Source organism: Chlamydotis macqueenii, chromosome 6, assembly GCF_036417535.1.
Source record: "Chlamydotis macqueenii isolate bChlMac1 chromosome 6, bChlMac1.mat, whole genome shotgun sequence".
Classification (NCBI taxonomy): Eukaryota; Metazoa; Chordata; class Aves; order Otidiformes; family Otididae; genus Chlamydotis; species Chlamydotis macqueenii.
The window spans coordinates 17,105,571-17,122,017 of record NC_141561.1 but is presented as its reverse complement, the minus strand read 5'-3'; the positions used below and the strand labels follow the sequence as shown (position 1 = coordinate 17,122,017).

The following is a 16,447-nucleotide window of genomic DNA, read 5'->3' as shown; positions in this document are numbered from 1 at the left end:
CCTTCACCGTGGCAGGAGTGCCTGTGGAGCTGCTTCCTTGCAGAAGGCAGCTTTTTCCCTGTCAGAGAGCAGCGGGGAGGAAGATGGATGTGTAATCTCAAGGGGCCTGCTGCCCACCAGCTGTAACGTTCCCACTGCTCACACTGTCATAGCAGCAAGTTCAGTAAGGTCGTCCCTTGTGGGTGGGATACACATCCTGGGGTAAAGGTAGGCGGAGAAGTTCTGTTGTAGTCCCTGAACGGGTGCAGGCTCTTCCTCAGATGCAGAGTCACAGTTAAACATTTACCCGCTCCTGAGTCAGCTTACTTTAGCTGAAATGTGATTCAGCACATAAACACAAGGGACTCCCATCTTGCTGTTCCTCTTGCCCCTTCGTGGTTTGCCTGGGATAATTTGGTCTTGATTTACTCCCCTGCTCTGAGAGGTACAAAACTGTTCGTGTCAATGAACTGGAGCTTGTCTGCACGTGTCCCTGAGGAGCTCCGGCCAGTGGGGCTGCACAAAGAGCCTTTGCAAAGCAAGGACTGCTTTCCTGACCGGCGCAGCAGTGTCAGACCGGTGCCAGGAGCTGAGCAGGAGGAGCAGCGGGGCTGTCTGATGCCTGTGGCCGTGGCATCGCCTTTCCCGTTCGGTGCAGCACAGATTACCATCGCCCATGCATCTTCCTTCCTGTCCCGCGTCCCGAGGAAGGGCTGGTGGCCAGCCCAGCACTTCCTGCTCTGGGTCACCCCAGCGTGTGGGGATCAGTGTGCTTCGGTGGGGGTGGGTCTGGGAATAACTCATCTGCTTTGTTTTATTTTTAATTGAGCTAATTATCCCCATATTTGCCCACCAAAGAGAGAAAAAGGGGTGCGGGACCCCTGGCAGCTGCTGTCCATGTGGCTGTGCTGCCGAACTCCAGCCTTGCCTGCCCTGGGGTGGCTGCTGCCAGTTTCTGCCTGCACCCCAACTTTCTGGTTCTTTAAACTGTTGACGTGGAGCAGCACTTTTCTCTGTGTTTTAGCAGACCTGTTCCTTTCTACTCTTAACAGTTTTTGCTCTTGGGTTCCCCCCGCCCCTTTTTAAATGATGTGTAGATAGATTTTTTTTTTTTTTTTTTTTTTTTTTTTTTTTTTTTGTGAAATTAAAGCCTCTTTATTAACCCTCTCTGAGTTTGGGGTCTTATTCCGCGCTGCCTGGGCTGCTCCCTCTTGGACACCGCAGACCATGGGCACCGCACTTCCACCCCGCGTTTGCCATGAGGACTTTGCTCAGACGCCCGGGAACATCCTGTGTCTGTGTGTGTGGGTGTTCAGCGCCTCTTGGCACATGCAAATCCTGCCGTCTCCACGTCAGAGATATGTCCCAGCTGCTACCCCCGCCCCTCTCTGGGTCCCCATGGATCCCAAGCAGGAGGGAGATGCCCTCCTCCCCTCCCGGGGCAAGGACAAGTGATCCCTGGGCTCTGTCCCCAGCAGGTGCTGTCCCCACAGGTGCCATCCCCTCAGCTTCTGGCTCGTGGCTTTCACCTTTGGTACCGCATGTGTTTACTGAGGTTCACTTGATAACAAGGGAGCGGCTCCAGCTGTATACCAGACCTTTACTCCCGAGCTGCGTGGAGTGGGACAGGGGAGCCCGGGCTCCCTGGGGTTGCCCAGGGGGTGGGCAGCTTGTGCATCGCCAAAGGAAGGACCTGGGGAAAAGGAACTGGGGGTCCCTCCTTGCACTGCCTCTGTGCCTGGTCAAGACCTGCATCCCCCTGCATGCCATCTCTGCCAAATAAGCCCCACACCCAGGCTGAGCCCAGGGGTCAGGGGGTAAGATGCAGCCCCGCTTTCCAAATCTGTTTTATTTAATAAAAATAACAAGCTGGGGCTGTCCCTGTGGCCAGGTTTCTGCCCTAGAAGAGTCCTTTGTCCTTCTTGAGCTTCTGTTGTTTCCACAGGGGCAAATTACTGAAGGCGGAGCGGTTCATGTTGAAAACAGCCTGGAAGTCCTGGTCGGAGAGGTGGGACTGGAGGAGAGAGGAGGCTGAGCTAAAGCTGGTGGGGGGGGGCTCAGCCAGTCTCCCCCCAGCAGCCTCCTGGCATTTTCTCACCTCCTTCCTGCTGGGATCCACTCCCCGCGGCAGATCCTCAGCAGAGGTGTTCACCAGCACGTCCAGAGGGAAGATCTCCAGTTTGTTAGGGAGGAGGGTAGTGTTGGTGGTGAAGACCTCTTGCTTGGATGTGACCATCTGCGTGGTGGGGGGACAGGGTTGCATGAGGGACTGCCCCTCACCAAAGGACCTGTCCTTGCAGCTCCTCCCACCACCTGCCAAGGGGATGGAGGGGCTTTCTGTGCCCCCTTCCCACCCCGGCTGTCCACCTCTCCTTGTGCCACTTACTGAGGTGAGCTGCCCGAGGCTGCTTTCATCCCCCAGCTCGGCTCGCAGCTCGTCATAGGATTTCTTGTCCTAGGAAGGTGACAAAAGCGCTCAGCCCCTCAGCACAGACAGGGATCGGGCAAAACACTGCCCACACCCGGCAGATGCTGGCTGGGGCCAGATCCATAACTGGTCCTGTGTGTGAAGGCCTCCCCCTGGTCTTTCCAGCCCCCTCCCTGACTCACGGCCCAGTTGAGAGGGTCCCAGGCCAGGAACCAGCCGGTGAAGGTGGGGGGCTCGTAGCCCTGCTTCACCACGATGATGGGAGTGTCGAGGTCACGCCCACTGGGGTGGCTCCGTAGGTACTCCTGCACCATCACTGCTGCTGCCTCCTTCTCTGACTCTTTGGCACCTTTCCCAATCCAGAAGAAAACCTGTAACAGGGTCGCCATGTCCACCACTGCGGTGGGACCAGGGTCTTCTGGGATTATGCCTGACCCGTGGTTGAGGGCAGGCAGGATTTGTCCACGGGAGAGGGCACTGGGGGTCCACCCTCAGCCATCCCTGGAGCAAGGAGGCTGGAAAAAAAAGTGTGGGGCCAGGGACATGGCGGTTTCCAGCCTCTCATCCCACCACCTCTGGCTGCTGCAAGTCCTCCACCCACCCCAGGGACATCAGCTTGTGCGATCATAGGTGTGTGTGTCCCCCACTCCATGCCTCCCCAGCTCACCTGGTCCCAGGTGTCCAGGATGTAAACGTCATCCTCCTCCAGGTCATCCTGGGTGAAGTCTACAATCTCCGTGGCCCGGAAGGTGCCCGTCTTGTTGGAGCACTCAAAGAGTCGGGGGGACACAGAGGGGTTTTCCTCCTGCAGCCTGGTGGGGGGGCAACATGGCAGTGGTGGTGGGAATGGGGCTCACCCTGCTCGAGAACTGGTGGCTCATCACACCACCGAGCATGGGCAGGGAACAGGGACCCATAAGCACAGGGCTGGTACCTCTTGCTGTTGGCATACTGGGACTTGCCCCCCAGGGCCACCCAGAACTCAGATGGCTCCTGTCCCTCTGCGATCACCAGCTTCTCTGACTTGGAGATGATGTCAGCCACCATCTTGCCCATCTCGCGTTCATCCCCGCTGCAGCCCTGCAGAGCAAGCATGGCTGCTTCATCACTGTTCCCGGCCGAGGAGGAGGAAGAGGAGATGGGGACATTTCTCTTGGGGCGGCAGCAGCCACCCCAGTGCCTGGCAGTACCTACCTTCCCATACCAGAGGTAGCAGCAGCTGGGGGTCTTGAGCACAAAGACATCGTTGGAGTTGAGAGACGAGGCACGGACGGGCACCTCGAAGGCCTTGGTGTTGTACTCGTTGGTGCCGTGCATGTGAAAGAGGCGGGTGGAGGGCGTGGGCTCCTTGCTGCCCTCCCGCGAGGTGCCACCCTGGGGGAATGGGGACAGAAGGTTACCACTGGTGCCACAGGCTCACGCACCTGCCCAGTCTCCCCCCCAGCAGGCCTGTGCTCACCGCATACACCACCATCTTGCCCTTGAAGATGGCCATCAGGTGGGCCGGCTCCTTGCCCATGGTGACGCGGACCTGCACGGGCTCGTTGTTGTACTTCTGGTCCAGGATGACGGCTTGGTAGGCAGAGGCAGTCAACTCGTCCACACTGGCTTGGCGGCCCTGGGCAGGGCAGAGGGGTGCTCAGCGCCCACCACAACCCCCTTTTCCCTCTTGGGAAGAGGGAATGCTCATGCTGTTCCCACAGGGTCGTATGTGGGGACAGACCTCTGCCCCCAGTTTGGGGAGATGCTCCTGTCTCTCACCTGCAGGTCGATAACCTGGGGGTCTCACCTGCCAGATGTAGATGATGCGGTTCACCTTGGGCCCCACGAGATAGGTGTAGAGCACCAGGTAACAGTCTCCACCGTAGAAATGGCCCAGCCATCGCTTCTCCACAGGCACCAGCTCCTGATTCTCCACACGCCAGACCTGGTGGGATAGGGACAGGGGCATGCTGCTACCAGGACTGGTACATCCCCCTACCCTGCAGCCCCTGGACCCCACAGCATCTCACCATACAGCCCAGTGAGTGCCCCGAGACAGTCCCACATTCTGCCCTGAACTCCCTACCTCCACCTCCCCGGATCCATCATCCACCATCTTCTGCTGGGCAGCCATCTGGGGCTTGGCATGCAACGTGGTGGCGTCAAACTTCACCTGCTCCACTTTGGCTGCAGGGAAGGGCGGGGTGCTGGAGCCGTGTCCCACCAGCCATGGGGGGGTCCCCACAGCACCCCCCCCATCCCAATCCAGGGAGTCCTGCAGCATTGGAGGGGGACACTAACCCACTTTGCCCACAGTGTGGGTCTTGCCCAACCCGCTGGTCTGGTTGGGGAGAGTCCATTTCTGGAAGAGCTGCCTGAAGATGGTTGACTCGGACCCATCATTCTCTGTCTCCACACTGGTGCTGGCTGGGTAGTTCTTGGCTTTGATGAAGCCCTGGGGGGATTCAGATCCAGAACGTGGGTATGGGGTGCCAGGCCCCTCCAGTGAGCAGCTCAGCTATCCCATAGCCAACTTCGAGCCCAGTACCCACCAGTGCCCTGCTCATCGCCTGCTGCTTCTCCTCCTTGTTGGCGTTCTTGCCCTTCCACACAAAGATCTTGAGACCTCCTTGATCAAGGATGTAGCAGTCCTTGGAGGTGGGATGACAGCAGAAATTAGGACTTTGGGCAGATTTAACCCTTCGAAAGCCGATTTGGTGGGCGGAGCCACCAAATCAGCTTTCAAAGGGTTAAAGCTGCCAAGGAAATTGGGCACCCCCAAGCATCCCATGGGTGACACACCTCATGCAGGAGCATGTCTTGAGTCAGGGGTCGAATCCCCACCTCCTGTATGACCAGGTTCCCGCTGGCGTTGGAGAGGCTGGCAGGGGAAAAGAGAGAAGGAGGGGTTACAAGCAGGGCTGGAAAGCCCCGTCCCCATCCCCACCTTGGGGTGGCAGGGTTGGGTGAGGGTATCCCGTCCCCTTCCCCACCCTGACCATGGCAGAGGTGGTGCCCAGGGACCCTTTCACTCTGCCATGGTGGCAATCTGGTTTGCAGCTTGCCCTGCCATGCAGCTCACTCACGGCCATCAGGAGGGGTAAAGGGGTGTCAGATGTGACGGGGCCACCCAGGGGCATTGCCACCGCATCCAAAGGTCACACCTGCACAAGCACCTCTCCATTGGGTACCAGCCCTGTTGGCACTGGGGACTTCCCTTACTCCAACAGCACCCAAATGACCTGTCCTCACCCCTGTGGTGGCCTTGACCTCTCTTGGTGGCTATCCAAGGGGATGGGAGTTGTGGAAAATAGCAGACATGGGTGCTGGGTCCCCCTGGCATGCTGTGAGATGTCCTGGTGGGTGACCCACCCTCAGTAACTCACTGGTAGAGCTTGAGGAAGGAATGGAGCTTCTGGTCCACTTTGTCATCGGGGGTGGCCGCCTTGATTTCTGTCTTCTCGCCCAGCACGTGCGTGAGGACCTGCATGAGCCCTGGCGAGGCACCCTCATTCTCACCGTCCACTACGCCCACCTTGGCGCGGCCCCCGCGCTCCCGGTCACGGATGTCCTTGGCCAGGGTCATCGCCTGCACCGCGGGAGAAGGGGTCAGCCCAGATTGGAGATGGGGTGACCAGTCACTCCCTTCCTCCAGGGAGGAACCCTGGAACCCCCCCAGTCATACCTTCAGCCTCTCATTTCGGTTGCTCTCGGGGCCGTTCCATTGGATGATGAGCTGGCCCAGGTCCAGCAGGAACACGTCTCCCTGGTTGAAGCTTTTCCAGCTCATCTCCACCTGTAGTGGGATGATGGGAGTCAAGCAGTAGGACAACCTGGGGCTCAGCATGGATTCCTCCTCCCTTCCCCAAGAGAAGCTTTTTGGGATGAGGTTGCCCCTGGGACAGAGCAGCATGGTCCTTCACACCCACTGTGACCCTTGCTTGAGGGCAGCTGTGTCTGAGGGGGCTCTGGCCTGATCCTGACCACAAGCAGCATCTCTGCTGAGAGGTTGGTGCCTGGGGACCTCCCACACCCCATAACTCACCTCTGCTGCCACCACATTCTTCTTGCCCTTCACATGCAGCAGGCGCTGGATGTTGTAGGTGTTCGTTTCCACATGCTTCATGCCTGAGGCCACTCCACCCTTCTTATAGCTGGGAGGGGGACACACTGTCAGCCCTGGGTCCCCCGCTGCTAGCTCCAGTGGGGTCCCCCTCCCACCTCTGTGCACAGGGGGGTGTTCAGAGACGCCCACGCGCCCACACGGGTGATGGCTGGAGTGAGAACAGCTGCAGATCCTCCTCCTGCTTCCCCCACCCCACTGGGACAGGGCTGTCCCCATCCTCACTGGGAATGCCCTGACAGAGGGACACGCAGAGGACCCCCACCCCACCGTCGCCTGCTGTGGGAGCAAGTCCCTGGAGGTGACAAACATACATGAGTCCCTGCTTGAAGTAGGCACGGAAGGTCTCGCTCTCGTGGCCCTGGACCTCACGGTGCTGCACGGCCACCGTGCCCAGGTGGTCGTCCATCTGCGTGGTGTAGATCGCGGCCGCCCCCTGCTCGTCCTGGCTCGACTCCTTGCCCAGCCAGTAGTGGATGTCGTAGCTGAAGCTGCTCCCAGTCTTGCGTGTCTGCAGGACACCGGTCCCCACTAGAAGAGACCCTGTGTCCCCAGGCCACTCTGGCCAGGGACACCCCTCCCTTCACCCCAGCCACCCCCCTGGGGCAGAGCCCATCCCCGGCCCCCCACAGGACCCCAGGCTGCCCTACCGACAGCAGGATGTAGCAATCCCCCTCGTAGAAGTTGCCGTAGGTTTTGGTGGGCACTGGCACCATCTCCATGTTCTGCAGAAGGAAGCGAGATGTCAACCTTGGCGGGGACCCCCCACCCCAGCCCCATACACCCTGCTGTCCCCACCCCCAAAACCTGGACAAGTTTGACCCTGGGTTCTGCACTGAGACTCCCAAACGCAGGCACCGCGGACACAAGGGTGGGGATCTTCCCTCCTGCAGCCCCCGAAACAGCCCGGAGATGGGTGCCCAGGCTGCGCCCCTGTCCCCACCTCGATCCGCCATATCTGGAGGCCTGGTGTGGTCTTGTTGAGTGTCCTGCTGACTTTGGTGCTGAGCTCCACCATGGTGACGGGCGCTGCAGGCAAGGGGACCTGCCGGGACACCGCCAACACCCGCGTTAATGGCAGGCGGTGTCATTCAGAGCTGGGACGGAGCCAGCCTGCCGTGCCATCTGCTGCCCTGCCCGGTCATAAACCCCCCCCGTCCGGGCCCAGGCGGGGTAAGGGCCCCCCCTTCACCCCAGTGCCAGGCCTGCAGGTACGCAAGCAGGGCTGCCATCGCCCCTGCCCCATGGCAGCTCTGTGCCAGTGTCCACGGTGGGCAGAAGCGGGGTCCCGTGGGTGCCCAGGCACAGGGCAGGGCATCCCCAGGGCAGCAGTCCCAGCTGGGTGACACCGCTGTGCAGTGGCCTGCTCCTCCCCAGCACCAGCAGTAACCGGCTCTGCTCGGCTTGCTCCCGGCACAGCATGGCATGGCCACTGCAGATGCACACACACGTGTGCAAGCACACTGCGCACGCTTCAGCCCCTCCCGACCCCACCGCTGGATGCATGCCCCCCCCCAGGGAGGGCACAGCCTGGCCCCACAGAGGTGTTGAGCGTGCCAGGGCTCAGGCCCGGTGCTGCCGAGGGTGCCCACAGCCATCCTGGCCAGGCTGGCAGCGCTCGACGGGAGGCAGGCAGGGGGGTCAGGCAGCTGGCACGGGGCAAAGCCCCCCTTGTGCCCTGGTAGGGGGCTGGCAGGGAGACCCAGTGCTGCCCAGTGGGGAGGTCTCTTCCCCCCCAGCCCTGGTCCCGTTGCGCCGCCCTGAAAGCACCCACGTCCCATCCCTCACATCCAGGGGGGTGATGCCCCCCAGCACAGCCCCGAGCTGGGGCACGGGTGGGTCCCTAGGCCACCCCAGTGCCAGGAGCGGTGGTGGCTGCGGGATGTGCCACCCCCCCGCCCTGCCCACCCTCCAGCCCCCCCGCCCCAGCTCCTTACCTTCCCCGCAGAGCTGGGCACAGGTGAGCGCACCTAGGCAAAGTGCTCTGGTGCCAGCACCCGGGAGACCTTTGTCCCCTCCTGTCCCAGCCTGCATTCACCATATAAGGGCAGGAACAGCCCGGAGTCAAGGTCCCCAGCGCCCTCCAAGGCTTTGCGGCACCCGAGGAGCCCCGTTACTGATGGGGTGATTGCCCCCCCGGGTGCTGCCGCAGCCCAGGGCGATCCCAGGCTCCCTGCCCACAGGCCTGACACGCCCGGGTGGTACCGGCCGCCCTTCCCAGGCCTGCTCCACTCCTGGCCCTTGGCACCAAGCCCATGGCGATGGGGTTTTTGACGCCTGCCCCCACCAAGATGTCCCCCAAATTGACAGCAATGGGCTGAACCAGGCCAGAGCGGGGTGTCAGCCACAAATGCAGAGGTGCCCTGATGACTTGGGGATGGGTTCTGCCGCTGCCCTCCACTCCCCGGTCCCCAAAACTCCCAATTCTTCCCAGACACATAGCGCTAAGCTCATGACAATTTTTTTTTTTTGGTGCCTGTCCCCTGCAAAATCCTCCCCAAAGTGACAGCAACATGCTGATGCCACAGGGCTGGGCTACGCCCCACCCTCTGCTCCCTCAGTCCCATGGCGATGGGGTTTTCGGTGCCACCATCTCAGAGCCACCAGCAACAAAGTGTCATCTTCCCAGAGCATCCCCTTCCCACCCCACATGTCCTCGTGTCCCACCCCCTGCCTGGTACATCACCTCCCTGCCCACGGGACTGTCCCCAGGCTGCACCACCCCACAGCTGGAGGCCAGGTCCCTGCTCCTCACCCCATGGGCTCTGCCTCTCTGCCTCGGGGGTCTCTGCAGCCCCAGCCTTGGGGACGGGAAGGGGGTGCAGGGGTGGGACATGGGGCTGGGGCTTAGCCATGCCACCGCCCTATGCCCTGTCCCATGCCCCCAGCGGGTGGTACCTGATGACGCCCTTGGTGTTGGCAGGGAGAAGAGAGGACTGGAGTCCTGCCCAGCGGCTCCCAGTCCAGAAGGTGGTTTTGGGGGATGACCCCCCAAGCAGGGGGGGACACACAGCAGTAGGCAGGCCCCCAAGCTCCCCGTCTCACTCTTATCTCCTCCCCAGCCCTGTGGGATTGCCGCAGCCTTATCTCTGCCGCCTTGCTGAGCCAGCAGCCCCTGCCACAAGCATCCCGCACCTCGGCCGTCACCCTGGTGCCAGGGCCAGGCTGCGGTGAGCCTCATGTCCTGCCCACCTCCCCCCCTCAAGGGTCCCCCAAGTGATGACAATGGGTTGAACCAGGCCAGGAGAGTGACAGCCACAAATAAGGGGGTGCCCTGATGCCATGGGGATGGGCTCTGCTCCTGCCCCCAGCCACCAGAACCCCCAAACCCTCCTGACCATGCAACCCATCTCCTACGCCCTGCACCCCACACCAGTGTCCCCCGTGGGACCCTTACCTGGGTGCAGCCCCAGCGGTAGCGTCGGGCTGAGTTTTGAGTGGGGTGTGACACCCGTATGTCCGCTCTCCGCTCGGTGGCCGTGTCCTAGGGCTGAGCCTGCCGGTGTGGCACAAGGGTGGGGGACCCCACACCAGCCCCAAAGGGCTCATCCCCTCCTCGGGCCCCCCAGCTGGACACGCCAGGCCACTAATGAACGCAGTAATTAGTGCAGCCAGGGAGGACAGAGACTTTGTTAATGAGGGGAGGCACAGGGCCAATGAGGGCATGGGGAGGGGGCAGCTAAGAGACCCCCCCCTCCAGCACCCCACTGCCTCTATGTTGGCAGCAGGCTGCTCGGAGGCAGGGGGGGGTGTCACTAGTCTCCCCCCAGTGATCCCCAGTCTATGTAGGAGGGGGTCTGATGCTTTATTTGGAGGAAACTGAGGAAGGCAGCACTTGTGACCCCCACCCCCACCGATAGCCAAAGCTGGGGGGCACAGCCCACATGGCAAATTCAGCCCCTGCCCTTTCTTCCAGGAGGAGAGGGAAGGGGTTAGGATGGGAGAGCCAGGGCAGCCTTGTGGGGTGAGGGTGCCCCCTTGGCACCAGGCAAGGGGTGAAGCCCCCAACTCTGCACCTCAAGAGTGCTCCCCCAGCACTGATGCACAGCTCCTCCCCCTCCCAGGGGAATTTAGGGGCTCTGCACCCCCCTGCACACCTGCCGGTGACACCCGCGAGGCACAAGCCCACGCACACTCTTGCACATACACAGGACTCCCCGTTTCCAAGATGGTTTGACAGCTTTAATCACATGAAGGCACTTGGATCTGGTCCCCCAGCCCTCCCCAGCCCCCCCAGTGCCACCTCTGCCCTCCCCAAGGGTGCCCAGCGCAGGGGCCGTGCTCCTCGGGTGCTGCAGCACCCAGGGGTGCTCACTGGGCAGCGGGCTTCGCTGGTGCCCTTTGACTTGTCCAATATAAAGTGCTGAGTTCAACCCTCTTGGAGGGGCAGGATCAGGCCCGGGGCGGGGGGGGCTCCGGGGGTGGGGGCAAATGTGCCGCAGCGTCCCCCATCCCACCCCCCGCTATGGGGCAGCGGGTGGAGGCAGGGGTGCAGGCAAGCCTCGGGGGGATCCCTGCCTACCCCCGGCACCCAGGTTTGGGAGAAGGGCAATGCCGGCAGGAGCCAGCCGGACAGCACCGGAGAGCTAAAACCGCTCGTATCCTGCCCCCCCCAAATCTGCTCCCCCCTCCCTGGCACAGCGGTAAAAAGGCACCCACGATTTTTTGGGAAACCGTTGCTTTTCCTCCTAAAAAATATGAGACATTGTCCATATTGTGACGCTAAAAAAAGGCCAGGCTGAGCTCAGCCGCCTCCCCCACCCCCCCAAAAAAAACCCCTCCCTGACAGCCCCCAGCCCCTCAAGGCTGGGGGACACCCTTGCACAAGCCCAACCCCACAGAGGTCAGGACAACCCCAGGCTGCAGGGGTGGGGGGCTGCAGTGCCCCCCCACCCCTGCCCCAGCTGGGGGGCCGAGGCAGGGGTAAGGCTGGGGGGCAGGGGTGGGCACCCTAAGGCTGGTATGGGGGTCCCTCCCCCCTGGGAGTCGCAGCCTTTGGGGAAGCTGCAAAGGAATGGGGAGGGGGTGCATGGCCCCCCTCCACGAGGGAGGGGACCCCCCGCTGGTGACTGGAGTGGCTCCCACTGACACAGTGTAACTGGAGGGGGGGAGGCCCCCAGATCCCCCCACCACGGGAAGAAACCGAGGCTGGAGGGGGTGAGTTAAGAGCCCCCCCAGACACTCCCCTTGAAGGGCTGGGCAGGGGAGGCACAGAGACTTGGTGTCCCAAGGCACGTGGGGGCATTTGTGGCCAGGGGCTCAGCCCTGAGGCCGGGCTGTCCCCCAAAACACACCCCCTGGGTGGGGGGCAGCAGAAGGCACAAGGAAGGGGGTAGGGACGTGCCCCCCCCCCCCCCCCCCCCGAGGTGATCAGCTGCAGAGGGCAACAGTTTTGGCCCCATGCACCAAGGCCAACAACCCCCCCCCTCCCCATTTCTGGGGGTGGTAAGGGGTTAACCCTTCTTGTGCCCCCCTGCAGACAGGGGCCAAAGGCCACCAGCCCCCCCCCCCAGCAGGCAGAGCCCGGATGGGGGGGGCTCCAGTCCCCCCCAAAAGGCAGTGGAAAGCAGCAGCTGCTGACCCCCGCTCCCCCCTTGGGGGGACACAGCGGGGAAAAGGACCTGAGAACCGTTTCGGGGATGGGGTGGGACGCAGCTTGGTGGGGGGACGGGATGGGGCGGGGAGGATGGGACCCCCCACAACAGGTCCCCAGCGCAGCAAGGCGACAGGTCACCCTCGGCCCCCCCCCACCTCATCCGTGGGAAGGGGGGCACCCACATCTCCCACCACCCACTGGCAGGCAGGGAGGGCACCCGCGCCCACGGGGGGCTGGGGAGGAAGATAGGGGGGGCACAACAGAACCACCCCAGCCCCCCCTAAAATAAGGCACTCGGCAGCACCCGGCGGGGCGGGGGGGGCCACTAGCTGTTAGTCCGCTGCTTCTTGAGCACTGCGTACACGTCCTCCACCTTGCTGAGCCGCTCGAAGAAGGGCAGCAGGTCCAGCAGCTCCGTGTCCGCCATGTTATCGAACCACGAGGCCACCGGCACCTGCGAACAGCGCAGCGGGACCTGGCTGAGGTGGGAGGGGGTCCCCGTCACCTTCCCCTCTGCTTGTGTCCCCCCCCACCACTCCCCCCACCTCACCCCGGGCGGTACGTACGGCGTTATCGGGGTGGAAGATGTAGGACGCGGGAGAGTTGTCCACGATGATGATGCGGCGCAGGTCGCGGCCCAGGCGGCTCAGGTCCTTCACGTAATTGCCGCGATGGAAGACGCAGGATTCCCGGAAAAGCCGTGCCCGGAAAGCCCCCCATTTATCCAGCAAGTCGGCCACGGGGTCCGCATACTGCGGGCAGGGGAAAGGAGGGGGGTGTCACCGGGGCATGCTGTGCCACTGTGCCCACCCCACAGTGACGATGGCACCCAGCTCTGCCAGCTGGCCCCATGCCTCAGTTTCCCCAGCCAGCACCCGGCACTGCCTGCAGGGAGCCGGGGGACAAGGGGCCAGCGATGCCCACGAGTGGGTGGGCAAAGGGGAGCTGTGCCACCCCAGGGGCGGATGGTGGAAGGGGATGGTGGGGGGGTGGAGGGGGCAGCAGCGGGGGCACCCACCTTGGCCAGGCTGGCGGTGAAGAGCACGCACTCGAAAAGCTCGCCCATGCGCTGCAGGAACTCGTCCACGTGCGGCCGCTTGAGCACGTACACCTGCGGGCACGGGGCAGAGGGCAGCGGGCCACCGGGACCCCGGCCCCCAGCCAGCACCCCCCACACCCATCCTGGGGGACACTCGTGTCCCCAGACCCAGCCAGTGGCTCCCTGCTGGGGAAGGGGAGCAGAGAGCTGCCTGTGCCCCGTGTCCCATGTGGGCCAGGGGATGCCACCCCCCCGTGTGGGCTGAGGGATGCCACCACGGTCCCGCTGGCGCATCCGGGGCGAAGTGTCTGGCCAGCTCCGGAGCCAAGTAACCGAGAACAGGCTGACCGCCCAGACCACAGCCTATCCTGGATTACTTGAACCCGGGGCCGGCCGCTGCAGGAGGGCACCGCGCCAGGACCCCCTCTCGCCTCCCCACCCTCTGGGAAAAGGCGCACCCACCTCTGCCTGCCCCCCACAAGGTGCCAGTCCTGAGGTCCCTGATTGCCCCGTGGTGCACAGTGCGGGGTGAGCTCCCGGTCACCAGGGAGGGGACAGAGGGGGCCGTGCCCCCCCCCCCATTACCTGGTGCATGACGCCATCAATTTCCACGGGAATGATGAAGTCAGCGTTGTTCACCGGCTGCGGAGGGGCACAGGAGGGTCAGCCCTCCACCCACTACGCACCCCCCTCAGCCCCCCATCCCACCCGGTGCGGGTGCCTGGGTGCTGAGCATCACTCGGGGCGGGGGTCAGAGCAGACAGAGGGGTGGGCCAGGGTGCCCCCCACCTTGAAGGAGCTGTGCACCAGCGTCTCGTCCAGGTCGATGACCACGCACAGCTTGCTGGCATCCTGTGGCTTGATCTCAGGCAGGAGGTGTCTGACGGCAGCCTGGGGGGGGCACAGGCAAATCTGGGGGTCAGTGAGGCGGCAAGGGGCACCCCCTTCCCTCCTGCCCAACCACAGAGGGGGCACAGGGTGGGGGAGCCCATGTAGCCCCCCCCATGCTGGGGATAGGCAGCACAGTGCCAGACTGGGGGTGCCCCCCGGGGTGGTGGGGGGGGTACCTTGGGCAGGGCCCCGTTCTCCTCCACCAGCAGCGGGGCGCCGGTGGTGCCCCCGGCGCGGGGCTCCCCCTCATCGCGGCACAGGCAGCAGAAGAGCGACTGGAGGATGCTGCGGCCCCGCGGCTTCTTGGCAGGGGCTGGGGTACCTGGGGGGGGGGGGGGCAGGGGCACCCTCAGGGGTTAGCGTTGGGGGGCAGTGCTGCGTGAGTGGGGATGGAGGCGCTGACGCTGGGCACGGGAGGTGCCGTGGGGGCACCTCCCCGCCCCCGAGGCCTTATCGGCCCCGGCACCCGTCGGGCCGCCCTTCCTGCCCCGCCAAGCGCCGGGGCAACGCCGCGGACACGAGTGTTTGGAGACCACCCGCGGCCCCCACCCTTTCCCCCCACGGGTGACCGGAGATGCTGTAATAACAGAACGGGGCCCAGACCCACGGGGGCGGGGGGGCACCCCCGGCTCGTCCCCGCTGTCCCCGGCGGGGGTCACGGACCCACGCGGGTGGGTGGTCCCACCGTGGGCGGGACCTCGCCGTGGAGGCGGGGCTTACAGCTCCATCTTTTCCCCGCCCCCAACCAGCCCACCCCCCCCCCCATTGGCCGGCTCGAGCGTACCGGAGGCCAGAGGCCAATCAGGGTGAAGTGCCCGCCCCCGGGCGCCGTTCCCGCAGCCCCCATTGGCCGATCAAAGGGAAACTGAGGCAGAGGGGCAGCGCGGCCACTCCGGCCCCTTCCCCACCGGCCCCGGGGACCGGATCCTGCCCCCGGCCCGGGCCGGCAGCCGCAGCTCCCCCTTACTTGTGCCCCCCTCCATCGCCCAAGCAGCCAGACCAGGGCCCTGCGCCCCGACGGGCAGGAGGTCCCCACGGGGGACGGGCTCCGCTCCCACGCTCAGCACCCCCCGGCCCTGCCAGCGCTCCCCGCCGACCCCCCTGCGCAGGGGATGGGGGGAACGGGCTGTGCCCCGGGCTGCAGCGGGGTGCTCGTCCCCGCCGCCCCAGTTTCCCCACCGGCGCTGCGCGCACCCTCCGCCCCCCGCTCCCCCCGCCCGCTTGCGGAGGAAGCAGCGTCCCGAGCACCCCAGGGTCACCGGCGGGGTTTGGGACACACACACACACACACGGGGCACGACCCCCCGCGCCCAGCCGGGTGCAGGCAACCCCGCTCCGTGCCCCAGCGCATCCCCCTCCAGCCGGGGCCAGCGGGACGCGCGGAGCAGCCTGAGGCCGCCCGCAGCTCATCGCACCCCCCGCGAGCAGCCGCCCCCCGCCCTCCCCCCCGCGCACCAGGGTCCTCCCCCGCCCTCCCCTCTCCCGCATCGGGGTGCAGACCCCCCCCGTCCCGCCCCGCGTTACCTTTCTCCTGCAGCGGGGCGCTCCCCTCCTCCCTGCTGACCTGGGCGATGATGGACTGGTGCTCCATGGGCCCCCGGGGGAGGAGGGGGGGGGGGGAATGGGAGGGGGCGGCCCCCCCCCGGCGCGGCCCCCGGGGCGGAGGGGGGCGGGGGGGAGGAGGAAGGGGGGGGGAGGCGGGGCGGGGGCCGGTGGCGGCGCGGGGCGGCGGGCGCGGGAGCGGCGCCGCGGAGGAAACTTTGTTAGAACATGGAGTTTCCTGCGCCCGGGCTGGGGCTGCAAACATGGAACCCGGGCGCGGTTTCAAGGAACCCCTTAAAAGGGCAACGCCGAGGAGGGGGGGACACCCCTTCTCCTCCTCCTCCCAACCTCCGCCTCCCGGTATCCGCCCCGTCGAGCCGCCACGGGGGACGGGGATGTGGGCGCCGTGGTGGTCGTACCTTGGAGCCTTCTGTCAGCGCGGGAGAAAGCCGTGGGGAGCGGACGTGTCGCCGCTGCCGGTGTGGGGCACGACGGGACGCACCTGCCCGCAGCGGACCTCGTTCTCCCCATTCCCCTCTTCCCAGCCGCTCCTCCCGTGTCACAGACGGGCTAAACCCGCGTGGGAGGCGCAGAATGTCCCGTGTCCCCCTGCTCCCCGCCCCTGGGTTTCAGCACCTTGCAGGGCCAAGCTGGCGGCGGGAGGTGCCCCCCTTCTCAAGGAATTGGGATGCTGTTCTTCCCTCTCCTGTGAGCTGTGCGGCGGCAGCAGCCCCACCTCAGCCAGGCACTGCCTGTCGTCTAATTAATCTAATTAAGAAAGGCTCCGAGCCAGAGGCCCTGCAGTGGCAGTCGGAGCATCGCCCGTCCAGGGGCCGACGGAGCGGCCTGGGAGCTCGGGGAGACGCT

At 64.5% G+C, this 16,447-nt stretch overlaps 2 protein-coding genes across 3 annotated transcripts; both read right to left on the bottom strand.

Annotated features, from left to right (window-relative positions):
* Nucleotides 1–1,784: 1,784 nt before the first annotated feature.
* VIL1 (villin 1) lies at nucleotides 1,785–9,529 on the bottom strand. The gene is made up of 20 exons (XM_086750635.1): nucleotides 9,411–9,529; nucleotides 7,456–7,557; nucleotides 7,163–7,237; nucleotides 6,827–7,023; nucleotides 6,435–6,543; nucleotides 6,075–6,185; nucleotides 5,776–5,978; nucleotides 5,192–5,270; nucleotides 4,942–5,040; nucleotides 4,691–4,844; nucleotides 4,476–4,576; nucleotides 4,197–4,334; nucleotides 3,867–4,025; nucleotides 3,602–3,781; nucleotides 3,342–3,487; nucleotides 3,075–3,219; nucleotides 2,590–2,778; nucleotides 2,366–2,434; nucleotides 2,078–2,215; nucleotides 1,785–1,993 (listed from the first exon to the last, which is right to left on the bottom strand). The coding sequence occupies exons 2-20, from the start codon at nucleotides 7,528–7,530 to the stop codon at nucleotides 1,880–1,882; spliced, it is 2,481 nt and encodes an 826-aa protein (XP_086606761.1). The 5' UTR covers nucleotides 7,531–7,557; nucleotides 9,411–9,529; the 3' UTR covers nucleotides 1,785–1,879.
* A 1,179-nt stretch (nucleotides 9,530–10,708) lies between these two features.
* CTDSP1 (CTD small phosphatase 1) lies at nucleotides 10,709–16,258 on the bottom strand. 2 transcript variants are annotated; one of them, XM_086751337.1, is made up of 7 exons: nucleotides 16,000–16,258; nucleotides 14,215–14,360; nucleotides 13,937–14,038; nucleotides 13,733–13,789; nucleotides 13,127–13,219; nucleotides 12,675–12,860; nucleotides 10,709–12,562 (listed from the first exon to the last, which is right to left on the bottom strand). In XM_086751337.1, the coding sequence occupies exons 1-7, from the start codon at nucleotides 16,109–16,111 to the stop codon at nucleotides 12,434–12,436; spliced, it is 825 nt and encodes a 274-aa protein (XP_086607463.1). In that variant the 5' UTR covers nucleotides 16,112–16,258; the 3' UTR covers nucleotides 10,709–12,433. The 2 variants fall into 2 exon arrangements, with proteins under 2 accessions (XP_086607463.1, XP_086607464.1); XM_086751338.1 differs by lacking the exon at nucleotides 16,000–16,258 and adding an exon at nucleotides 15,563–15,716 and having other exon boundaries at nucleotides 10,710–12,562.
* Nucleotides 16,259–16,447: the final 189 nt, after the last annotated feature.

Excerpts from the sequence above, each read along its gene's own strand:
- VIL1 (XM_086750635.1), bottom strand. The coding sequence starts at position 7,530 with ATGGTGGAGCTCAGCACCAAAGTCAGCAGGACACTCAACAAGACCACA. Across the intron at positions 5,041-5,191 it reads AAGACATGCTCCTGCATGAG|GACTGCTACATCCTTGATCA; the intron begins GTGTGTCACCCA and ends CCCACCTCCAAG. Across the intron at positions 4,845-4,941 it reads AGGCGATGAGCAGGGCACTG|GGCTTCATCAAAGCCAAGAA; the intron begins GTGGGTACTGGG and ends GAATCCCCCCAG.
- CTDSP1 (XM_086751337.1), bottom strand. The coding sequence starts at position 16,111 with ATGGGGAGAACGAGGTCCGCTGCGGGCAGGTGCGTCCCGTCGTGCCCC. Across the intron at positions 14,039-14,214 it reads AGAACGGGGCCCTGCCCAAG|GCTGCCGTCAGACACCTCCT; the intron begins GTACCCCCCCCA and ends TGCCCCCCCCAG. Across the intron at positions 12,861-13,126 it reads TCACCGCCAGCCTGGCCAAG|TATGCGGACCCCGTGGCCGA; the intron begins GTGGGTGCCCCC and ends CCCTGCCCGCAG.